General features: G+C 42.2%; 1 protein-coding gene across 1 annotated transcript in view; it reads left to right on the forward strand.

Annotated features, from left to right (window-relative positions):
- LOC144798609 (hydroperoxide isomerase ALOXE3-like) overlaps nt 1–26749 on the forward strand; it is a 413185-nt gene that overhangs the window by 218449 nt on the left and 167987 nt on the right. Inside the window, exon 10 of the mRNA XM_078669567.1 lies at nt 3457–3626. Coding sequence (XP_078525693.1) covers nt 3457–3626 — 170 coding nt within the window. The remainder of the gene's footprint in view (nt 1–3456; nt 3627–26749) is intronic.

The raw sequence follows: 26749 nt of genomic DNA on the forward strand, positions 1-26749 counted from the left end.
AGAGACCGGTCAAGGCAACATGGTCCACAGCCTAGACCTTTTAACCAAGTCAAAGGCTGTGGACAGATCCATAAAGCCCAAGAAAATGGAGCCTCTTACCACCTTTGTATATTTAGATATTATTAAGTGTAAATTAAGGCATTGGTCCTCCATGCCCCTCCCGATTCTAAAGCCATACTGGGCATCCGATAATATTTCTTTTTCCAGAGCTCAATCCGATATTTTTGTAAGAATGACTTTCCCCAGTATTTTAAAGGAAGAATCGAGAAGTGAGATAGGTCTATAACACCTGGGGTCTCACCTTTGATCAGGAAGAAGGAAAAATGAGTTTGGTGGTACATGAGCTGGAGTGGGGGGATGAGGGTTGGTGTTTGTGGTCGAGTGAGGAGAAGGGCTGAGGGTGTATTTCGAGATGGTGGGAGGTAAGGTGGGCTTAAGAGCGGAGGACACAGAGGAATGGAGGATGTTTAAGTGGCGGTTGAAGATGGCTAGATTGTGTCCAGTGGCTTGGATTAGAATGTTTCCATTTCTGTAGATGGAAATGGACAGTTCACCACCAAACTTTAGGGATGGGTATTTGGTAAGTTTGGATCCATATGGGATGTGTATGGTGTTTGTTATGTGAAGGTGCTGTAGGAAGTTGACTCGCCATCTGGCACGTTTTAGTGAAGAAACGGAGGTCTGTTATAAGGTCTCGATGTGTTGCACTGTGGTAGATGTCTGCTATTAGTGTCTCTGGGTGTGTTTATGAAGAGTTTGTGTTTTCAGGTTTTTGCCGCATGTTTGGGGAGATTAGGCGGCAATTTTATGCAGTGGGAATTGAGACCATGTCTTTCATGGGGGTATGGTCATGTATATGTCAAGGGGTGTGGTCTATTGCCAAAGGAGGAGTGGCTCATGGGTGGAGCTCCAGTCAATGGCTAAAGCAAACCACTTTTTTTTCTCTGGAGCAGGTGGTTTGTGTAGGGGCTGGGCTGGGATCAGAGTCCTAGGTTGAGTCAGGGGATGCAATCACGATGGTGTTGTGTGGGTGAGTGAATGTGGATGGAGGAAAGGTGGTTGCTGTTGTACAGGGGACTGAAAATGTGTGTAGAGTACTGCAGAGGGAGTGTCTGGTTATATGCGGAAGAGACCTTGAATTTGTATAGTGTGTTGCAGATGGAGTGTCCGGTGTGGGTGTTTAGCTTGATTTAATGAGGGGAGGCAATTGTCCTAAAGGGACTCGCACGAGGCTGCAGGTAAGGGAAACAGTGCTCACAGTACCCTGAGACCCTGCTGAATAGGCACGACCAGGAGTGGTTAGGAGGTGAAATAGTCCTAATGTGAGTCAAACCAGGAACTCCTCATTAAGGGTCCAAATTGTCCACGTGGAGATCAACCCAGGCTACACGCAAGTGACTGAGGCACAGGTAGTCGATGCAAGCAATGCTGTTCGAATGTCCTGAAGACTCTATCTACAGAAGTTCATCAGTACAAGGTTTATATAAAGGAGGTGACCAGCAACAATTTAGCCACTAGGCTGAGGATAGATCACAGTCTTCTTTTTGTTTCTCTGCGTGAAGAGATCAGGGCTTATCTGGGGGTCGAAGTCCTATTTTAGTTTTAGGGAATGTTTGTGGTGTGTTAGAGGGAAGATGATTACCTGTGGAAAATGAGAGCAAGTGGCATGGTAGGGGCGGTACCACTGAAAATGGGTGTGGTCTGGGGACACACTAGGCCTGCTCATAGGTAAGGATTCAGAAGGCAGGGATGTCTCAACTAGCTGTACGCCAGTAGGATGTGAAGTATGCATAGTAAAACTGGATGCTTAGAAAAGACACAGGGTTTTCAAGTATGAGAGTGCAGAGGGGATCTTGGGAACAGAAGACCACTTCTCACATGCACCGCGCTGAGCGCTCCCAAATTATGGCATGTACTGAGTGTTCAGGGCTATTGAGCAGGGGCGCACTCGTCGGAAGTGCAGGCTCACTGTTAGGACAATGGCCAAAACCTCCTCTTACCTAGGCAGTAGCTAGCCTATAGTGTTCCCGTGTGGGAAAGCAGGGGCTCCTGACCGTGTCCTGAGTGTCAGGATGCCATAGATGTGAGACTAAGGAGATACCACTCAGTTCAGGGCCGTGGGAGCCAATGGCAAAGGAGAGGGTACCAAGCTCACCTTGGGGGATGATGTTGTCTCTTTCCCTCTAGATCCAGCCATCTCCCGGATGTTGGAGGGACCCCATAGATGCGAGGTGGTGCCAGGGGGTTTCTTTCTTGTTCAAGATGCAGCTCATTGATGGAGGAGCGGCTGGGGCAGCCTCAGTGGGCCAAGCCGCTGTCGCATGTCTTTGTGGTTTTCTCTGCCATCTCACAGCCAAGAACCACTCGGTGCTCTAAATGTAGACACTGCACATGGGATCCTGTGTTTTCCAGTGGGGTCTTCTGTTCCTCTCCTGTTTCTAGAGAGGGGGGCTCGATGTCTGGGCATTAGCAGTAATTAACGCCAAACACAATGCCTGGTCTTTTTTCCAGTCATACTCTTCTATTTCTCTCTCATTTCCAGCAAAGTAGGTAGGGCTCAGTGGCAGGGCATTTACAAGGACTTATGCCAAAAGTGATCTCTGGCACTTGGGGGCATACTTACAATAACTGAAGCATCCCTGCCAATCAGAAGGGATGCGCCAGTTATTGTGCGCCACAACTCCGCCATCATGGATGCGCCGCATTTACAATGCCCCCAAGGGTATATTGGGTTGCTCACTGTGTGTACCCTGCATTTACAATGCGGCGCACCATGGTGGAAAAACGGCACAGATGCGTGACGCATCTGTGCCTAAAAGTGACGCATTGCTGGAGTTGCGTAGCAAGCGCAACGCAGCTCCAGCAATGCTCAGGGGCCCCTATCTAGTCAATGCTGCGTCAATCCTTATGCCTGCTTCAGGCAGGTGCAGGGTTTTGATGCAGCATGGGCCTAAAAGTGACTGAGTGAAATCTTGTAGATTTCACTCAGCCACTTTTAGGAGGCGTTCCTGCGCTGGAACGCCCCCCCCCCCCCTTGCACAGGAACGCCTACATGTGGCGCAGGGCATTACAACGTGACATATCTCTCAGATGCGTCACGTTGTAAGTACCGCCGCACCATGGACCAGGATTTGCGCCTCCGCTGCGTCACAAAAGTGACGCAACGGTGGCGTAAATGAGGCGCAAGGGGCTTGTAAATCTGCCCCTTGGAGCTTATAGAGGGAGCTCCTTTACTATCGGCCATCTTGTTGCTGATTGGTTAATTTCTTCAGTAGTACCTCTATGACACTGAAATATGCCCAAATCGTCATCAGTAAGACATTGACACCCACCTTTGATACGAGGTAGAAAGCCATAACCAAAACATATGAATTGGTGACTTTAGTCTATGAATTAGAGGTGCCAAGGGTGGAATAGAAAAGAGAATTCACCAGAAACTGCAATTTTCATTCACAGAGTTCAATAATTGGGAGAGAAGGTATTCTTGAGCTGCTATCCAGAGACATGGAGTCCTTCACCTACAGTTCCATGTGCATTGCTGATAATCTCAAATCCCGTGGGGTCGACTCCTTGCCCAACTTCTATTACAGAGATGATGGATTGAAGATCTGGTCAGTCACAGAGCGGTAAGTTATGATTTCTTTATCCCTGATGTCGGGCTGTTTCTTGCGCCTAGTGTTACATACATATATACATAAGGCGATAGCCAGTAGGTAGATATAGTTAGGACCAAAGTTTCCATAGGAAAATCATTTTTATTTTTGCCAATAACTTTGACGCCGCTTGACGAATCTCCACGAGTATTCACAAAACATCCCCTTATTGGTTCAGCTGCTGTATTGAAAGTTTTGGGGTAAACCATCCAGCAGGGCAAAGGAAAAAAGGGGTCACAAAATGGGTTTTTACCATGTCATGTCTATGGGGAGTTTTTACCTTTTGAACACGACTACAGCCCATACTGCTGAACCGAATTACACCAAATTGGCAGAAAGCTAGATGTTGGTCCGGAAAGTGTGCTTTTTGTGATTTGATGTAAATCCATTCAGTAAATTCCAAGAAACTACAGTCCACAAAAGATCCTCGTAAAAATGTTTTGGCTGCCAATACTTTGACCAGGAAGTGTTGGCAGCCATCCTGGGTCTTAGCTTCAAGCTATGTCTCAGAAAAAAGTTAAACATAAAGAAAAGGGGGAAGCATAGGAATACCCCAACCCCCCAGCTATAGACCCCACCAGGGATTAAAAACATTTGTTTTAAATATTGTCATGGACTGGGTGGATTTGCAAATCTGCTGCAAAATCTGGAAGAAAACAAAGTACAGGCTCCTGCGCTTCATTTACTATAGGCTCCTGGGTGGGCCAGGTCCTGGGCGCAAGTTTAAATTATGATGCTTGGGCCTGCATTAACCCCCCATATCCCCTGTGACTGCCACCTCCCTGGGGTTATCTATAATAGAGTCAAGAGGGGAGGCTCCACTCCCCCATGGACTGCCACCTCCTCGGTGCACACTGTATGTAAAAGGAATGCCAAGGAGGCCATAGGGCCTCCCCCGCTGCCCTGGGTACCGCCACCTCTCTGTGCTAGACATACTGAAATGTGGGGGGCCCACATGGCCTCCCGACAGCCCCCAGGGCCACCACCTCCCCGGGGCACACTGTATGTTAAAGAAGTCTCTCCCCCACCCCAGGGACTACCACCTGCCCGGGGCTCTTAACATTAGGAATACCGGGAGGCCCGCCCGGCCCGTACCCACAGCACCAGGGACCGTCAACTTTCTAGGACACAAAGACAATAATTTAGGGGTTCTGTTGCGGACCCCCAGGCACCACTGACTCCCCGGGGCTTACTGAAGAAAGGAGCGGGTCCCCCTCACGGAGCTCTACATGGCCCTGGGGGACATGTTATGAGTGATGAACTATGTGAGGTCATAAGCAGTGCATTGCAGGGAGCTCCCTAACTATAATGGCTGAATTTCATTGGTTTTGTACGAGTGAAACCTGAGCCTAAACTTAACACCTTTGTTTTTTTCAGTAATTTACAGGGAGAAGCGTAGTCACTGTACCAACGTCTCCAGGTATGCCCCCATTGAGAAAGTGTGGCTGGATGTAGGGGTGAAAAGACTATTTATTTCCCTGCATCGTGTTATGGTTTCTTCCTGAACCACATACAAAATCTCACTTGAGCAATACAGCCGTAAGAGCCTCTCATTTGTGCTAACAACACGCTGCATGATGGAACTGGTAGTTTTCCAACATCGAACTACCCGAGTACTCCATAAGGCTATTTGGTTCAGGTGTGCACCTCGCCATTGAGGAGGGAGCAGCGATATAAAATACATTAAAAAAGAAACCTTATGCAACTGCGGCATTTGAGGAAGGCTAACCGCTGAAACGCGTCATGAAGAAAATCTTTAATAAATGATCTTTGAAGCCCCGCTGTGTCCCTTGATCTACTCTGAAGGGAGGAGATGGTGGTTTTCTTTGGCAACAAGTGGATTGAGCATTTCAGAAGTATCGGATTACCGTGAACCGCCACTCAACCTCTGGGAGCAGAAGTACTGCTGTCATTTGACTGTCCATGACTACATGGAGAGGCGTAGTCACTGTACCATCGTCTCCAGGTATGGCCCCAGTGAGAAAGTGTGGCTGGAAGTAGGAGCGAAAAGACTATTTATTTTCCTGCGTCGTGCCATGGTTTCTTCCTGAACAACGTACAAAATCAAAATCTCACTTGAGAAATACAGCCGTAAGAGACACTCATTTCTGCTAATAACACCCTGCATGATGGGACTGGTAGTTTTCCAACATCAAATTACCTGAGTACTCTGTAAGGCAATGTGGTTCAGGTGTGCACCTCGCCATTGAGGAGGGAAGAGCAAAAAACCATAGGTTTCAGGCACGTTATAGTTAGAAATTAGCATTTAAAAAACCTTAGAAATTCACTGAAAAAACATAGGTTTCAGGGACGTTCTAGTTAGTTGGACATTTCACTCGTACAAAACCAGAGAAATTCAGCTGTTATAGTTAGAAGAGCTAACTATAACTTGCGCCCCCTCAATGCACTGCTTATGACGTCACATATTACATCACTCATGACATGGTCAGTGACATCACTAATGACAACACTGATAACATCTCAAATGACAACTCTGATGGCATCATCCATGTGATAATCTGATGCACCTCTTAACATCCTAATATAACCTTTGATACGGCGGGACATTGCAGGAGCCAGCCCGGGGGTGGCGGTCCAATGGCCATTAAGGGCGTGGCCCCCTCCCTTCATTTTGAAAGCCCTGGGAGGTGGTGGTTCTCAGAGCTGGGGTCCATAACGGACCCCCGAATTTGAATAAAGAGTGCCCTTGGGAGGTGGTGGTCCCTGGGCATGTGGGGAGGCTCTTGCTTCCCCCACACATCTTTTTTTTGTTTTTAAAACAGAGCCCTGGGCAGGTGGTGGGGCCCAGGGCTGTGGGTGGCTGCATGCCCCCCTGCATACAATTCAAATAGCCCCGGGGAGGTAGCAGTCCGCAGGGCAGCATGGGGGGGTGGGACCCCCCCACACATTCATTTTATAAAAAGCCCCAGTGAGATGGCCGCGTGCCCCTGCACATAATTAACATAGCCCCGGGGAGGTGCCAGTCCCGGTGCTGTGGGGGCCCCTGCAGGCCACTGCTCTTTCTTTTTGGCATTGTCCCATGGACCTGGCCCACCCGGGGGCCTCATTAAAATGAAGCTTGAGAGCCCGCGCTTTATTTTTTTAAAATTGTCTGCGGGATTTGCAACCCCAACGTGAATTCTGCAGTTTTAAAAAAAATTATGTTTTTTGACCCTGGTGGTCCGAGCAGGCCTAGGGGGTCAGGGTGTTTCTAACATGCCCCCTTTTCTTCTTTTTTAACCTCTTTTTCACTGTTTTCTTGTGACTCGGTTCTACTGAGTCACAAGATGGCTGCCAATACTTCCTGGTTTGGAGTGTTGCCAGCCAATCAGAGTGAAGCTCCTGCCTGGAGGGTTCGCGAACCATCCTTCGTGCTGATATTTTTCTTTTTTCTAATATCTCAAGAACTACTGAATGGTTTTACACCATTTTAAGAAAAAGGGCGGTTTCTGAACAAAGACCTACCTTTTTGCCAAATTTGGTGTAATTCCGTTCAACAGTTCGGGCTGTAGCTTTGTCTAACGATTCCCATGGAAATGTACATGGTGTTTTGAGACCCCCTTTTTTCCCAGCCCATGCTTGACTAATCACCCCGAAACTCTGAGACAGGAGCTGACTGGAGTGCCCTACTAGTTTTAAAAAATTTGCGAAGATTCATCAAACGACGCTAAAGTTATTGGGAAAACAAAAAACGCTTTTTAAATTGAAACAAGGGCCTAACTATAACTACCTACTGGTGACCAGTAGGTAAAGTGTATGTATATATATATATATATATATATATATATATATATATATATATATATATATATATATATATATATATATATATATATATATATATATATATATATATATATATATATATATATATATATATATATATATATATTACCTACTGGCGGTCACTATCAGGTAGTTATAGCTAGGACTTAGTTTCCATTGTAAAAGCCAATATGTTTGGGGCCGTTTCATGAATCTAAGCAACATTTTCAAAGCTAATGGGTCACTCCTGTCTTGAAAATTTTGGGGTGATTCGTCAAGCTGGGGCCAAGGAAAAAGAGGGGTTCCAAAACACGTTTTCTCCATGTTCATTTCCTTATGAACCTTTGTCGTGCCTTCAGGCTGAACTGCTGAATGGAATTACATCACATTTGGCAGAGGGGTAGCTCTTGCTCCAGAGTGCACTCTTTGCTTTAAATGGTGTAAATCCCTTCAGCAGTTCCTGGGAAATTTAAAAATAGAAAATATAAATTTTGCACGACCGAGGAGGGTTCGCAAACCCTCCTAGGCAGGAGCTTCACCCTGAGTGGCTGCCAACACTCCAAACCAGGAAGTATTGGCAGCCACCTTGTGACTCAGTAAAACTGAGTCACAAGAAAACAGTAAAAAAAGATAAAAAAACAATAACAGGAGGCAGGGTAGAAATACCCTGACCCCCTAGGCCTGCTCAGGGGGTCCCACAGGGATGCCAGGCCCAAAAAAAGCATTTCTTGTTTTTATTTTCAGCCAAAGTCGCGCTGGGTGTGCAAATCCGATAAGAATGCAAAAAAAACTAAGTGCAGGCTACCCGCAGGTCCTGGGGCAATCAAAATATATGTAGCATGGTCCTGCAGGGGCCCCCACAGCCACATGGACCACCACCTCCATGGGGCTTTGTTCATAATGTGTGGGGGGCATGTGGCCTCCACACTGCCCCGAGAACCTCCACCTCCCCAGAGCATTTCTGTTTATGGGGTGGGGAGCCTCACGTGCCCCCCAAGCCTCGAGGACCTCCACCTTCCCGGGTCTAATAATGATAATACGTGTGGGGGGCTGGACAAATGGTTCAGCCAAAGTCAAAGGGGCCATAAACAGCATTTTTACATTTTTATGGCACACATGCTGCACACTGATATGTAACCGTGCTCAAGCTGCTAAAGCAGGGGGCTCAAGAAGCTACAGTGGATGGGGGTCCACAAATACCAAGACTGCCATCGCATTCTACCAATTATACCAGCATTCTAGCAAAAAGAGGGTATGGAGTTGGGTGTTCTCTGGCTGGTGATTAAAACCGAGCACAGAAGTGGGGGGGGGGGGTGAGCTCAGCCAGAATCTACATAATTCTATCTGCAGTGCCCTGTCTGAGGAAGTAGAAGCAGGAAGATAGCATTTACACTAGAAAGGGAAGCCACTCCATCCTGGAGCTACAGGGGCGTGGGAAAATCCAGAAGTCAGCTATGCAATAACCAGACCTGCACCCAACAAAGAATCTGAGCAGGCTCACGTCGATTCTCCATTTTGTGACTCATCTGCAAAGATGCATTCAAAACAAAAATGAACTTCAGTCGCTCCAGTGCATAATGCTTCATTCATCCAGAGCGAACATTTCCTACGTAGAAAAAGTGAAAGGCAAAGTTTTGGGAATCTTTGGCAGATCTTTTACTAGGATTGGTTAGTGTACATTCATCTTTCCCAGCAACCGACAAAAGGGCTTGTCTAGCCATTATATCAGAAGAGAACAGTAAGCACCCACCTGTCCCATCAATACTGTCAGTGCACGGCTGGTGACTTACACTCATCAACAGCCACAACAATATGGAAAATATGTTATTATAAAGAAAGTGAGTGCCGTGTATAACTAATTGAATGGAACAGAAAGTGATGAGTTATACTACATTCCAGATCTAAACATAGTCCCTCATGCGTCACTTTTAGAACTGTCAACTATAGTGTGGTCGTCCCCCAGGTGGTAGGACAAAATATTGAGTTGTAAATATCGAGGCACAGAAATATGAGAAATAAAATGTTGCGATGCACAAATATATTTTTCAAGAATATTGTTTCTTTAGGAAAGCAATATCGTTTTATGTATAAATGTTAATATATTTTCAGGAATATAGTTGTAAAAAAGATATTACTTTGATGAGTTTTGGTTCATATATTAATTGTATGTGTTACTAATATTTGAATAATTGTTAATAACTTTTGAATTATATTTTGCAATTTTAAATGATTAAAAATGTTTTTATTTATTTGTTAATAATAATTAATAATGTTGTAGCGGGTTTCTGGGTTTGTAGGGGGTTCGGGTGGGAATAATTAAGTAATGGTTAATTATTAATCAATTAATAATTTTTAATTAATGACATGATTAATAATAATGATGTGAATTATGTAATACTGATTTATGCTATACATATTTATTTTAGTTTTGTTTGAGGAGTGGGCTGATAGGTTTGTAAGTTTACAAGGAGGAAAGTTGTTTTCAGGATCAACACCTCTGATGTGTTTTGTGACTGTCAATGCCATACTATCTAAGTGAGTCATTGTTTCCATTGTGTTTCTGATGGAAGTGTCTAGCCACTGGGTAGTCAAAATTGCTATTTTTGATTGCCCGTAAATGCTCCAAGATTCTCCTTTTGACTAGTAGTTTGGTGATGCCAATATAAGTTAACTCACATGAATATTCTAAAACATATACAACATAATCTGATGACCATGTGATACACGTGGATATCTTTCTAGTCTTCCCTGTAAGGGGATATATTGATCCAGATAGGTGCCTAACTTGCACGCTTTACAGGAAACAAATTTGTGAAAACCGGATGGGGATCTACCCAGGTGGATGTCTTGTTCTTTGTGTTCAAGTGACTATGCACAACCATGTCCCTGATAGATCTGGACTTTCTGTAAGTTATAGCGGGGAAATCATGTTTACAATACAAATGTTACAACTTCATGCACTTTGTCACTGTAGAAATTAAGGGGCAGATTTACGTTAACTGGCGCATCCCCAGGGATGCGCCAGTTAATGTGCGCCACAGTGCGCCACAGCTCCGCCACCCATGGTGCGCCGCATTTACAATGCGGCGCACCATGGTGCGAGGCAGGGAAGATGCGTGACGCATCTTTCGGCGTACGGGCGGCGCATTGCTGGAGTCATGTCGCAAGTGCAACATGACTCCTGCAATGCACAGGGGCCACCCCTACATTGCATGGTGCATCACCCTTAAGGAATTGACGTAGAAAGTGACTCAGTGAAATCTTGTAGATTTCACTAAGTCACTTTCCAGGGGCGTTCCTGCGACGGAACGCCCACCCCTGCACCGTAACGCCTACATGAAACCTGACGCAGGTTTCATGTGGCGCAGGGCCTTACACCGTGACGCATCTCAAATGATGCGTCACGTTGTAAATGCCTCGTAGGGATGCGCCACGTTTACACCGCCTTGCGTGACGCAACAGCGGCGTAAACGTGGCGCAAGGGCCTCATAATTCTGCCCCTAAGTCACTGGCCCCATACTGCCCCTATGTCTTTTCAAATATTTATGCAGTTGTGCAATGAGATTATTATTTCTTGAGGAACAACACTTTGATCACAAAAACAGATTTTGGGTATTTGCCCTTAATAGTTTTAACATTTGGGCTGTTGTATGATGAATTTTTGCCTCATTGTGGAATATTGAACACGTTGTCTATGTGGTCTAATCCACAATAGATATCTTGAAATATTAAGTAATTGACAGTGATGTTGATGAAACAATTTTATGTATGTTGATTTTTAATTTGTAGTCAACATTTGGTGTTTTTGTTATTTGGTAAGATGCACCAATCAAGAGTTAGGTGCCACTCGATATATTACATGAAGTTTAATGAAGTTGCCATTATTTTATAGTTGCTTTGGTAATTTTCCTACATTTTATTTGCATAAAACTCTAGTGCCTGCATAAGATACATGTCAACTAATGTGATGTAAACCTTGAATGTCTTGCCATTTAAATCTACTACCCACCGCTCTGTATTGATATAGGTACGGAGTATCTCTTCAATGTCAATGCTTTACCCAGTATTTTGAAAAATACTTTTATTTGCCTAATCTTGTACTGTATATTCCAGTATTTTACAGAGAAATTATGATCATCACATAATATAGATTTATAGTTGAAATGTACTTTTATGTTGTCTATGTCTATGAACCAAAGCATTTATTTTCATATATGTGGGGCGCGCAACTAGACCTTAATGAAGGCTATTGGCTAGCAAAAAACATTGTGTGTTTTTTGCACAAATAAACGGTGTGCAGAAACTTCAATGCTATTTCTCCTTTCCAGAAGGAAATGGTGAATTTTGTTTGGATTATTGATGGGGCTCAAGCCATCAGTGGCCCCAACATCGTCAGGCAGGGAGCACCTTGCTTTAGCAGCATTGAAAATATATATATATATATTGCCAGCAGTGAATGAAAAGAATTTAAAGAGTCCGTTTTTCTCTTGTGGTGGGTTCAAGCACCGGAGCGGTAATTGTAAATACATATATATATATATATATATATATATATATATATATATATATATATATATATATATTTGACATGAAGGATTCTTTGTTAAAAGAACCGGAGGGACACAGCGGGGAATACCAGAAGAAATGTATTGTCACAGGAGCAATGGCATGACGCGTTTCGGTCTGTGCCTTCATCAGATGCCTACTCCAACACAGCAAAATCCTGCCAACAACCCGCAGAAGTAGTTCCAATCGTTCTTCCATTGGTGGATGTTCAGGTGGGTGGAGTAAAAGTCACGAACAGCACTACAGTTGCGTGGGCGGACTGCAAGTACCAGCATGCACCTCTCACGGCTTGCAGGTAAGTTTCTCCTCTCCAATCTCTGTGTCCTTAAGTGGGCCCTGAACAGAATATGAGCGTGGATTGCGGTTCTTGGCAGGCATATGCTGGTGAAATAAATAACCCTCCTGGGTCCCCAACGCTTCAACCACATTTAGTCCAAAGTCAGTTTCAGCCTGAGAGAGTGGATAGAGTGATCCCAATCCCTACACGAAGTCACAAACTGCCGATTGTGCAGCGGCACCTTGCTGAGAATGGATGCGGTGGGTTAGAGCCTGTCCAAAACCTTGGAGTGCGAGAAAAGTTGCAGAAGCTGTCCTTGTGGCTCTTACCTATATATATATCCAGTCATCACTCAGGTGCGTTCAGTCACCAAACAGAGAGACGGACTCCATAAATGATTTCTGCTACTGCCAGCCGCAGTAACCTGTTTATTAGTCCATATGAAAATTGCAAAATGAAAGACGAATGACGCGTTTCGGGCAACGGGGTGGCCTTGCTCACATAATATATATATACATACATAAATATATACAGTGCATAAATATGATTTTTAATAAATATTTTAGACTTACTACTATGAAAAGCATATATATACATATATATATATATTCACTGAAAACGTAGGTTTCAGGGCTGTTATAGTTAGCTGGACATTTCACTCGTACAAAACAATTGAAAGTCCTCCTTTATAGTTAGTTCTGCTAACTATAATTTGCGCGCCGGCAATGCACTGCTGATGAAGTCACATATTACATCATTCATGACATGGTCAGTGACATCACTGATGACATCACTGATGACATCTCAAATGACATCACTAATGACATCATCCAGTGATATGGTTTGGTTCGATATTTAAATATGTATTATATATATTGCAATCTGCATTGAAAAATGAGTGGATGTATAAGTGTCTGTATGGAGGATTTAGTAGCAGTGTGATTGACTGTATAAGTGACTAATTTAAAGTGTCTCACTAATTACATGGGTTAGTGACTAAACTGTGTGAATGTCTTTATCACTCTGTTGTTGTGTGAACTGCTGCATAAGTTGGTTATTAGCTAGATGAAAGTCTATATTAGTTATTGATTAGTTGGCTGAGCATTTGTATGGGAGAGTGAATGTGTGTGTGGTTGGGTGGGTGGTGTGTGACTGTGCAAAGATGTGTGAATAGTTCATTCACTAGGTATATGAGGTTAAGAGTGCACGTGGAAACAGTTGTTTGGGTGAGTGAGTGTGTTTATGGGTGTGTTGATAAGCAAATATATCTCTCAGTGGTACATGTCCAACGAAGTAGAAAAATAAAAGGCAGTCTATGTGACAATTGTTGTATATAAATAACTATACATAAGAGTCAGTGATTGTGTGAGTGACTGTATGGATGACTGTATACTTGTAATAGTGATTTTATAAGACACTAATTATCAGTTACTATCTGTATGAATAAATGAAGTGGTGTATACGTGCATTTGATAGTGTTGTATTGATCAGTGACAGCATGTATGAGGGAATCTATAGGTGAGTGATTAGATGTGTGTGTAGACCTGGAAATCAGTGAGTGGGTTTTTAGAAACTTGTATTGGTGTGTCAATGATTTCAAAAATGGCACTTTGTATTTTATAGTGAGTGATCAAAGGTTATACTACTGTGTGATGAGGTGTATCAGATTGTCACGTGGATGATGTCATCAGTGATGTCATCAGTGATGTCATTTGAGATGTCATCAGTGATGTCATCAGTGTTGTCACTGACCATGTCATGAATAATGTAATAGGTGACATCATCAGCAGTGCATTGCGGGCGCGCAAGTTATTGTTAGCAGAACTAACTATGACAGAGGAATTCCAATGGTTTTGTACAATTAAAATGTCCAGCTAACCTACGGTTTTTTCAGTGAATTTCTAAGGTTTTTTTAAATGCTAATTCCTAACTATAACATGTCTAAAACCTATGGTTTTTTCAGTGAATTTCAAAGGTTTTTTAAATGATAGTTTTTAAATGCAATATATAGTTATATGTATTTTTTTTTAAAACTGATTTTCTACAGTTTTTTAACTGTTTATTTTTACATATTTTATTTATTAAATACCATTATATATTTTTAATATAAATGAAAAAAAAATGTTTTGAAAAATATTGAAACTGAAATATTGTTTATTTTTTTGTTTTATTGTTTTATTTTAATATATTTATATTATTTTCTTTATTATTTTTTTTCTAAATCTTTTGGGGATTCACGCACCCAGAGCGTACTCTTCACGATTTGTGCGTGGATTCTAGCCGCTATTTTAGAAATGTGAAGGATCAGCTTACGGTATTTTCAGAGATGTGCGCGATTGCTATGTGACCGGTCCGCAACTTTAGCTCCCGCGTATTCGCATGAGCATTACTGTACGTGACGTTTGTGTGGTGACGGGTTCCGCGTGAAATTTATTTTAGGTCTAAAATGATATATATACATGTCTTTATTATACATATTGGGGCAAGACATTATCTAAGGTATTCACTAAAAGAATATATTCTTACTTGTAATAAACCTATATTACTTTTAAATGCAATTTCGTGAAGTTGCGTAGGGTGTGTGCTGCGCATGCGCATGGTCCGCAGATCCTATGTGACCTGAAAAAAAAATATTTGATTGGTTCATAACATTTCCCATTGTAACTATTTAAGGACCCCACCCATTTCAATCATTCTTCTTTGAGAATCTTGGGGGAGTCATCTCTGTGCTTTGAAGAACCTTAATTTCACCTTTTTTTTGGTGTTTGAAAAAAAAAATAGAACATGGCTACAGGACAGCAGCAACAGGAGGAAGAACATTCTTCGGAAGAAGAATATTTGCCAGAAGCTCCACGTCCTCAAAGGCCAGAGTCAGTGGTATAGAAATTCTTCACCTTTCCAGCAGGACAGAAGAAAGTAAATGCCACGAAGGTCACCTGCCGGATTTGTGAGCGAGTGTTATCTAGAGGCAGTGCTCAAAAGAAGTATTCCTGTGGTACTGCTTCGATGTATAAATCTAAAGACCATTCATCCGGTAAATCTGGCTCGGGAGGAGTGCAGAAGAGCGGAAAGGAACCCACCCCTTGCAGTTCCTAGTACTTCTGGGACATCAACTGCTGCATCTCCACCCGACATACACCCTGAGTTCGCCTTTCTTGAACAGCACTGCGTCAAGTGCAAGAAACTTATTTGTTTTGGGGAGCAGTCTGGCGAAGCAGTTTGTGCTGCGCAATGGAACCATCGTTGCTAGTTTTTTGTTTGCTTTGTTTTTATGGAATGCATCATAATTCCTGAAATTTACTGTTTTTTTCATTCTTTTTTTTTTTTTAAAACACCAAAAAAATACAGAATTGTTCAGAAAAATACAAAATAAATATAAAAGAAAAAAAGACGAAAAAAAGTTATTCCCAGAAGTAACTTCTCTGGTTTAAGTAGGAACTATATTTGTATGATAAAGTGTGAAGGTTTGGTTGAATATATCGGTAGAGCATAATTGACTGAAATAATGCATTATTAGTGTATTTTTTAATTTTTTATTTACTTGAGTTTTATATAGCACTGGCTAGACCTGGAGGTATCAGAGTGCTTTACATAAGGACATAGCGAGTTACAAGTTGCAAAAGTATCACAATAGTTACATAATGTATAAATAAACAATACAGGAGTAGATTGGCGAACACGAAATTCAGGATAGGAAAGATTAGGGACAGCAGGTAATCCACGGGAAGGAGACAGCAGTGGGGAAGAATTTGAGACAAATGTCTGAGATCCGGCTGGGTAGGTGATGGCCATAGTGGTGTGCCAGGGCCAGTCTCCCCTTTAGCTGTCAGTGCAGCTCCACCGGGAAGCTCTTTAGCTGCACTGTGCTGTGGTACTTCCAAAGCACAGGGATGTGACATATGTACAGAAATATGTTGCAACTCTATGCTTCCCTCTGCACTGCTGCACAAACTGCAGACATACAGTGACATAGGCATCCTTGCACTATGGTGCAAGGATGTCTGTGTTGTGGGGAGATTGTTTTTGTGCAGAAAGGGACACCTTCCGGCACAAAAACAATCAGTAAATGCATTTTCCTCTTTCAATGTATGCTGTATAATGCATCATACATTGAAAGAGGAAAAAATCAGGAGAAATGAAAACAATTCTCCTTGTTGTGCCTTGATACACCAACTGGAGGATGGTGCAGCATTCACACACATCTCCAGATTTATGATTTATGATAAATCTGAAGATGTGTCTTGTTCTATGAGTGTTGCGTGGGAACACCAACAGCAAAACCTATGGAACGCTCTTTCAATGCAAAGTGCTGTGTATGTAGAGGTCGTATTTACAAGGAGAAGAAAAGCTACGCATGGTGCCTTTTCCTCTCCTTGTAAATATGAAGGAGTGTCTGACGCCATCAGTACGTTACAAAAAGTGACGTATTGTTGGTACAGGGTGCTTCTAAATCTGCCCCATAAGTCCTTAGGTTTTGGCAGACTGATACAATAAGAACATATTGCTGGTTGATTGATTGAAGAATTGCATGAGAGTGACAGTAGGTAAGCACAGAGCTAGCTCTCCAAAGATGCTCCAACAAGAATTATTGAAATGGTTGCGGTCCTTCAATAGTTACAATAGGGAATGTTATGAACCAATCAAATCTTTTTTTCTCAGGTTACATGGGATCCTATAACAGAGGGATTCCAACACTACATAGGTATTAACTGGGTTTTTAGAAGAGTGTATTAATGCTTTGTAGCTTGTTGCAGGTCTGCATGCATAGTATAAAAAGAACTTGACTTGTGCTAGGGTTAGTGGTTGGCCAATCCTTAAGTATATAAGTAATAACTAGAGTAATTTCAGTACTGCAAAGAGAGTGCAAGATACATTTATAAATGCTTAGCTTTTGGCAAAGTGATAGGATACATACATAGGGGCTCATTAGGATGGCGGACGGACTTGCATCCGTCCGCCACCCTAGAGGAGGAGGGACCGTCCGCAGGGGCCGCGGCGGTCCCTCCAGTGCAATTAGGATGTGACCGCCAGGGTGGCGGTCACATCCTCTATCTTTAACATTGTGGCGGGTGCAGCTTCAAGCTGCACCCGCCGCAATGTTAAAAATGCATGCACCGCATTTGCTTGCACAAAGCGGCAGGCACCGCGTGGTGCCTGCTGCTATGTGCACGCAAATGCAGGGGGTACCATAGGTACCCCCCATGTGCACCCCCAAACCCCCTTCACCCAGGGGGCCCGCAACAGGCCCCCGAAGTGAAGGTCCGTTTGCTTTTCCACGGCGGAAAAGCCGCCGCGGAAAAGCATACATTTTACACCATCCTAATATGGCTGGCGGTGTCTGATAGACACCGCCAGCCATGTTACAGCTTTTCCGCCGCGGTTGTAAGCCAACCGCAGCGGAAAAGCGGCGGACTGAAACCAGGACCCACCAGCCATCCTAATTTGGCGGTGGGTCTTTGGTGGGTCCGCAGAGGATTTTCCGCATCCGTCGGGCCGGCGGTGGCTTCCGCCGGCCCGGAGGATGCGGAAAATCCTCCATCCTAATGAGCCCCCTAGTGCTGAATGGGTGAATGGACAACTGCTTGGGACAGACAGAAGGTTTCCTAGACTGATTAGTTACTAACTGAGTATTTAAAAGAGTGTATCAATTCTATGTAGGTGATTAGAAGTTTGCATACATACTGCACAGAATATTGTAGCTGTACAAGTTTTTCTGTTTAGGCCATTCCTTTGATACTTGACTAGTTAATAAAATATTGTCATTGTTCTAAAGAGAATCCATGCTTCCAGGAAGCACCACTGCGCTGCGTTGAGACAGGTGGTCTAGGTCATGCCCCTTTTTACATCCCTCTGCAACGCAGTTCTGTGGCGCTTACTGGACATACGTAGTGGGCTAGTTGGGCTCTAGGGACCCTCAAGATTCAAGGTGACTTAATCTCCCAACATAAAAAGGCTGTAGGGCGTGTTTACACAGTCGTGAAGGGAGGGTATGGGGCCTGATGTGATATGTGCAAACACACCCTGTGGCGTGTTTCAAGTTGTGAAATTAAGTCCCCTTTAATCCTGAAAGTCCCTGGGTCCTACAGCCCACCGTGTCCCTCTATTAAACACCATAGTGCTGTGTTTCAGAGAGGTGGTCCAAGGCCATGCCCCATTTTACAACTCTCTGCGATGCAACTCTTTGGCACTTACTGGACATACCTGGTGGGTTAGTTGGCCCCCAGGAACCCTCAGGATTCAAGGGTACTTTATCACCTAACTTAAAACGCCCACAGAGCGTGTTTGCACACATGTCAACTCAGCCCCCCCTTTCTTCACCAGTGTGCAAATGCAGCCCATTGTGTGTTTTAATAGTTAGTTAATCTTGCCTTGAAAGTAGTTTATATGAAAAAATGCTAAACATTTTTTTCAGTTGTTTTTTATAATATACATTTCTAAAAATGTCATACTTTAGAATTAGGATCTGTGAAAGAGAAGAAAAAATAAAGTTATAATAGAAAATATTATATTATTTACAACACAACATAATTTTAACATTATATGAATTATTTTGTTTGCCTTTTTGCTGTTAGAATATATCGAATTTCACTACAAACAGTGATTTCAATGTTACTCATCACATAACAGGGGGCAAAAAAAAACAATCAATAAGATTGTTTAAAAAAAACACAAATCTGTGTCAAAAATATTTTCAATATACTCAACTATTTCATAAAAACAACATCCTCAATAACATACCATATAATACAAATCACACATATATAAAATGCTTCTTTCTTAGAGAATGTTCTTACTTCAATATGAAAGAACTGTAATAATAATTCAACGAACAATTCTTTGGAATTTCCATATACTTTAAATGATGTTCTTTAAAAATATATGCAGTGAAAATGTCCAAGAAAAAGTCCTTAATTCAAATTAATACCTTTCCTCTAGGCCAAATGGTATTCCTGAAATCCTTTATACTGAAATTGTCCAATAGTAATCGTATTAATACATTTTAACATTTTCCTAATAGGCCAAATTATGTTCTTAAAACTTTGGCTTTAAAAATATTTGGTAGAAATTTGGTAATTTGTTAGGCAAACATTTTTTAAAAACCAATTCAGCATCATTACAATATGTCCATCCTTTATTGCATTGTAAATAGACAGTGTAATGTGACGTCCAGATGTTGTAGAAGGACCATCATGGAAAATAATTGCTACTGCTACAAACGTTCTTCCTGATATTGATAGTTGACTTGCTACAAAATGTTTAATTAAAGTTTCCAATTTTCTTCCATCAGCTATATAACGTTGTATCAATAAAATTATATATTGTCCAAATTTTTGTATAAATAATGTTGATAACATTTCTTATTTACATTGGCTACACTCCATGTTTTGATTTGCTGCTTTAACTAGTTTGTTGAAAGACACTGTTTTACAGTCTGGTAATGTCAAATATATAAATCTTTCAGTATCTATGTTAGTGCTATATGCAAACATACAATTTTCAAATTCATGTTCCCATTTATAACGAAGGCCAAAAATATTTTCAATTTCTATTCCTTCATTTTCCAATACTGCAACCATATACATTAGAAATTCCTAAGCATCTTGTTGAATATTCTGCGTAAATTGTGTAGAACCACAACATGAATCCAAAAGATTACGAATATCAGAAACACTTTGTATTTTCCAATTATCAGTTCTTAATTTTTCATAAATACAGTGCAACAAGGAACAAAATCTTTTTTTCGCGATTCTCCATAGTTTGCTGTTGCAAACTTTCTAAAGAAAAACAACATTGACCACTACATTAGCATAGCAGTTGATACCTCAACTATTTTCTAACTGATACCCAACAATCTCTTCAATAGTGTCTTTTTTCTTTTTGTTTGCAATCTCAACATTATCTTGAATTTTTTCCTTCTCTATAACTTCACTACAGATATTCTCATATCTTCTTTTTCGACCTACTACACGCTTTTCAACAACAGTATATTCGCCTAAATTGGGAGCATATGCTCTTCTTAACCGATTATACTCTTTAACACAGTTTACATCGGCACTATTCTTTCTCTCATCAAAATCAATCAAATACAATCCAGATAAAGTTCTGACTCAAAACAAAGCAGCAAATGCCATACCCTCTTTAAATACAGTATTTCCAATGTTTACCAAAGCATTATCTACACTTGAACCTTGAGATTTATGAATAGTCACTCCATATGCCAGAGAAAGAGGAAACTGTTTTCTACGAACATATACATCTTTAAAAAGCAAAAAAGGATCTGAACAATGACCAATTTGTTTTACTTCTTCAATCTGATCAAATTAGATTTTTTCAAATTCAATTCCATCTCTATTTTGAGAATTAACAAAATCAACAACTTTACAGTTTACCCCTACTGTATCCAGATTCCTCGACATAATCTCGGTCTTGTCCTCATTAATCTCATAACCTGAGACACAGCCAAACTCTTTGGTTAATTCTAATAGCCCTTGTAGTGATTGTTGCAAATTAGGGGTATAAATAATTATGTCGTCCGCGTATAATCCTATTTTCTTGGACCACCCTTCTACCACAAAAGGAGAAATATTTTCAGCATTCCTGATACTACACGCAAGGGGCTCTATATACAAATGAAACAATAAAGGGGACAGTGGACATCCCTGTCGTGTACTACGCATCACCTTAATGGACTGATTTAAAATCCCATTGATCAATACCTTGGAGGTGGGAAGGTTGTATAGAGCTAACAGTGAATTGGTGAAACACGTCCCTAATTCAAGATGCCCCAAAAGAGCTTTTAAAACGGACCAATTAACCCGATCAAAAGCCTTGGCAGCATCAAGTGCTATTACCGCCAAGGCAATTCAAACCCTGCTTGAACTCAGTTGGAAGTGGATCCACCAACTGTAACCATCTCCTTATTGCTGGAATCTCCGGCTTTAAGTCTTCCCTATAGACTTTCGAAAAATAATGAAAAAAGGCATCTGCTATCCCTTTACTCTCTGTGATATTGGTATTCATCTCTGCCGGCTTAACTTCTTTGATGAAATTACGAACCTGATCTTTCTTCGCCTTCCATGCTAGTAATTTACCAGAACCCTCACTGTAGCTAAAGTGGGCCAATTGATTCGCCTCCCATTTTTCCTTAGTTCTATGAGTAAACACTGACATTAGATCCAATTTCAGCTCTTCCAAGTCATGTAAGACCTGTTCCTAAATTCCAGAGTCCCCGGTATTAATAAGCCTAGCCTCACACATGCGAATCTTTCTCTCCAACTCAGAAACTTTACTATAGTAAGATCTACGCTTTTTAGCTCCCAGGGCTCCCAATCTACCTCTTAGAAATGCCTTGCAGGTCTCCCACACCGTTTCAATCTTTGCCGTACCAATATTTTTTTCCAGAAAGACCTCTAAGTCTTCACTGACTATTTTTAGGCTTACTTGATCTAAGAGGACTGATCGATCTAGCCTCCAAATTGAATCCGACCCGCTCGCTTTTAACTTCATACTCAAAGTAATTTCCGAATGGTCTGAAAAATGAGCGCCTATATGTCCCACCGCCGTCATGAAAACCTTTAATCTAGAGTCCAGCAAAAAGTAGTCAATTCGGGATCTATGCTTATAATTTTTTATTAAAAAACGTATATCCTAGCTGTTGACCATGCTTTAACCTCCAAATATCACACAACCCGAACTGGGTCATCAACAACCTGACTCTATTAGACATTCTAGCATTGATCAACCCCCGTGATTTTACTGACCGATCTAATTTATAATCCAATACTGTATTAAAATCCCGTACCATAAATATTTTACCCGTTAATCCTAATACCTCCCTAGCTAAAGTGTCCAGAGGTCCATCATCATCCGCATTTGGACCATAGTAGCCAATTATAATTAATGCTTCCCCAGCCACCTTAGCTTTCAAAATCAACCATCTTCCTTTTGAATCTGCCACTGTATGTTCTACACAAAAATGAACTCCTTGCCTAACCAAAACTGCCACCCCTTTTGTAACTATATTCTGGGGCGTATAAAACGAATGCGCAACCCACCTTTGGGCCAACCAAACTTCCTTACACTCAGTGGCAGTTAAATGTGACTCTTGTAGGATAATAATATTGGCCTGCGAATCCTCTAAGTATTTTAGTATTACCCGTCTCCTGGATTTTACACGTAACCCATTAACAATCCACGACAACAATTTCAATTCCGTTATATTAGCCCCACTCATCAGATTTCAAAACAAAATACTCCATAGATCCTGGCTGCAAAAAAAATTCTGAGGAATTTTTAGCTGTTTTCTCCCATGCCCTAACTCTCCCTCTCCCACATACCCCTCCTGCCCCCTACTGTACTCTCCCCCTCCCTGCCCTCCCCTAGAAAACCCCACCGACCTCCCCATTGGCCTCGGCCCTTATGGTGCATATCGTGGTGGTGCAAATAACTTAATCACATCTTTATACAAAAACAGTGTTCAAGCTACAACCTGAAAACTAAATTTTAACCGTCTGATTTAGATCTCCACGCCATATTCTTACAGGCCTGCCTGCTGAGCCATCTCTTGGCACTGCTCAATAAATATATCTACATCTTCGACTCCTCGAAATGTATGCATCTCATTTCGCCACATTACTTTAAAAAACGCAGGAAACTTAAGTTGGACCGTGGCGCCCATGCTCCTGAGTGGCTCAATCCGCTTACCTAACTCCCACTGTCTGTTAGCCGTGACGGGTGACAGGTCAGACCTTACTTCAATTTTCACCCCGTCAACTAAAATAATTTTCCTCTTTAGAGCGGCTAATAGAATTTTCTCTTTTAAGTTATATGTCAGAAAATTCACTAAAATCTTTCTTGGCTTAGTATGGTTCGGATTCAACCTGAAGGGATCTCGATGCACCCTCTGGATATCTGCTAGTACCACCTCTTCATCCTCTTCCAATTCCAATTCACTTTTAAGTAGCTGTGCCACAAACTTCTTAATATCTGAGCCCTCTTTTCCTTCAGGTAATTTTAAAATATTTAGGTTATTGTGTTTTTGCATGTTCTCAAGCCTCTCCACTCTGTCTTCCTGCGCCCTTTCTCTAAACTTAATGTCTTCAATTTCCCTGCGGTTTTCTGCAACAGACTCACGTAGCTTCTTTGCCTCAGCTTCTAGCTCTTCTTTACGGGAGCTTAATGCATTAAATTTGGCATCTAGTATGCTACAGGAGGCTAGAATGCTTTCGTGGTTCATTTTAGAAATCTCGAACCCCTTGTGCATGTCCATATCTAGTTTTTTAAGTAGTGCTATTACTGGCATATCTAGATTTCTCAGCTCTACTACATTGTCCTCTAAAAATATTTGCTCAGGAACACAGATATTAACATCATCTGAGCCGCTTGTTACCTTTCCTGAGCCACTAGGTTGATCCATGTTGACTGTCAGCTGGTTTGCCAATCCCATTGTCTCATTCTCGGACTCGACCTGTCCTTGCCCTTCCATGTCTGACATTAGTGCCTGGTAGCGGTTCGGACTTAAATGGCAGGACCAGTCGAGAAAGCCTTCCACCCCCAGGGCCAACCCTCTGCCCTCGTCCTCAGACTTTATTCTCCCGGAAGACTGTACGGGGCTAGGTTTTAATATTAGAGTCTTAGGGATTGTTTTAAAAAAAGAATTGAGAGAAGGGGTCGTCTTAAGTTTGTGTTCCAAGATATTGTGATTCGCTGCTTTACTAGACTGTTTAGAGCAGTGTTTCCCAAACTGTGGTCCGCGGACCCCCAGGGGTCCGTGACACATTCCCAGGGGGTCCGTGGGCAACAGTTTTAAAAGTACAGAAACATTTCTTGGATATTTAGCAGCTTTCCAGCAACAATAAAAGTGTCAAGAGAATGCCAGTAATTAATGTACCTGCTGGAGAGCGAGGTGAGTTTTGTTCCGTGGCAGCTTTGACTTAACTAATGTAGCACAGAGTGTTAATGTGCCTACTGCAAAGAACGTGTAACATGCATCTTAAAAAGCAGCATTTTATGTGCCTAGGTTCGTGGTTACTGCTTTTGTCACAGAGATTCTTTTGTTACTGTGCACTTCATAAGTGACTATCGTAATCTAGCAGAGGGACCTATAAACTGTCATCAAAGAGTTGCTTGCAAACTGCATGGTACCAGTTAGTAACTTATATTTTGTCCCAATTATTCATTATCCTGATGCTGCTAAAAAGATATATTTGGGTGGAAATACATTTTTAATGTTAAAGTCAATGCTAGCCACTGTGTTATGCTCTGAATCCTGAGTTTGTGCTTTCCAGACCAAGCACTCTTTAAACATTTTATATACACACTGATTTACATGTATGATTCAATGTCTCTATATGTGTGTGATGTAAAGTGCTCTGACATCCTACAATTGTATGAGAGATGCTACAAAACAAATGAAATACATGTGATAGAGGGGCTATTACTTCAATATAAAATACTAAGGGCCAGATGTACGATCTGTTTTTATATGCGCGAACGGGTTCGCGAACCCGTTTGCTCATGCAAAAACCTATTGGGCCATGTACATAGCCTATTTCGCGAGTCGCAATTTGTTTGCGACTCTCTAAATAGGTTTTGCAACTTGCTATTTAGAAGGGGTATTCCCTTCGAAATAGCGAGTCTCACAACCATGTACAAATGTTTTGCGGTCGCAAAACAGTCACAATTACCACCTACAGCAAGTAGATGGTAATGCATTCGCAAATGGGAAGGGGTCCCCAGGGGACCCCTTCCCCTTTGCAAATGCAAACAAAATTATTTTTTAAGGTCAGGCAGTGGTCCCAGGGACCTCTGCCTGCCCTTTGAAACGAAAACGTTTCATTTTCTTTTTTTTTTTTTAAATGCATGGTAAACAGGCTGCATTCTTTTTTTAAAACTGCTTTATTTAAAAGCAGTCTGAGACATGGTGGCCTGCAGAGCCCAGCAGGCCACCATCGCTGGGAGGGCTGGCATTCCCAATGGGCTCGCAAATTGCGAGAGGCTCATTAATATTAATGAACCTCGCAATTTGCGACCCCATTGGGAATCCCAAACAGTGTTAAACACACTGTTGTACATTTCATTTAGCGACTCGCAATTTGCCACTCGCAATGTGTCGCCAATTGCGAGGCGCTAAATGAAATGGTCGTACATCTGGCCCCAAAATCCTTAGTACTTTGAGTATTTGTTTTGTGTGCACACATGTGTATTTTTTTAGAATTACTGTTTTAATGTTTGAAATTTAACTCATACAAATTGCTTGGGGGTCCCCGGCTTCCAGTGGTGACTCAATGGGGGTCCTCAGGAGTCAAAAGTTTGGGAACCACTGGTTTAGAGCAATTCCTTTTTTTTTGCAGTTTTTTTGTATTAGAGTCCTGTAAGCTTTTATCTTTTATCTTAGGGGGTCCACAATACTTTGCTAATACCTTATGTCCTGTGCCCTTCCCTGCACTCCTCAGTGTGTATCCCGAGGCCCCTAAACTTTGCTGCTCTCCCCCAGCAACCCGACTCAGCTCTGCCGGCCGTTACAGCCACTAGCTCCTCCTCCGCTTCCTCCTTTGGTTTGCTCCATGGACCTTCCGACTCTCTGGCCGCCATGCAGCGCCGAGGCTCTGCAACCAAGGGCAGCAGCCTCGGGCCGCCACGCCAGACCAAACCAAATGACCCGCAACTTCAGCCGCAGCTTCAAAACCTTCCTCTAAGATCTACACCCGCACACATGGAGACGAAAACCTTGCTCCGCCCGTGCCTGCACCGGTAAGCTGCACCACCACTAGACTCTACACCCGCGACCCGCTGCTAGCCGGCCGCCATGTTTTCCCCCTCCCAGCCCAAAACACTGTAAAGCTGAGATGAGGTATCTGGGGGTGAGGATTACACATAATATTGGAGATCTAACGAAAACAATTTTTTTAAAGATAAAAAGAGAAATATGTGCTATGTTGCGCGGGTGGGGACACTTAACACTTAATTTGTATGGCCGAACAAACTTGGTTAAAATGGTGATCCTGCCCAAATTGACCTTTCTGTTTGAAACTATTCCCCTAGCATTTAAAAAGGTTTGGTTTAAGAACATGCAAAGTGAGATCAGTTCATTTATATGGGCCTCGAAAGGGTCTCGTTTATCCTGGATGAAGATAAGACGAAGGCTGGTTAAAGGGGGATTGGCGGCCCCTGATCTTGAGTTATATTTTTGGGCTTTTCAGTTGAAAAACTTTAGAATGCTGTTGAATACGCCGACAGTTTCAGCTATTGGATTAATGTTTGCTGCAAAGCTAAAGATTTGTAAATACAACGAGTATGGCTTCATGTGCACATTTTCTCATCCAAGGTTTTTCAAGAAAGTAAGACTCAAGACGCTGCATGATGCGGTGGAACTTTGGTATAGGGTAAGGAGAGCACTCAAGATTCCTTATCATGGATGTATGGCCCCAATATGGGATGGCCCAGGGTCACCGCTTTGGTCTCGAGATGCGCTGGCAGTTCCTTTGAG

This window comes from Lissotriton helveticus, chromosome 12 (assembly GCF_964261635.1).
Source record: "Lissotriton helveticus chromosome 12, aLisHel1.1, whole genome shotgun sequence".
NCBI lineage: Eukaryota > Metazoa > Chordata > Amphibia > Caudata > Salamandridae > Lissotriton > Lissotriton helveticus.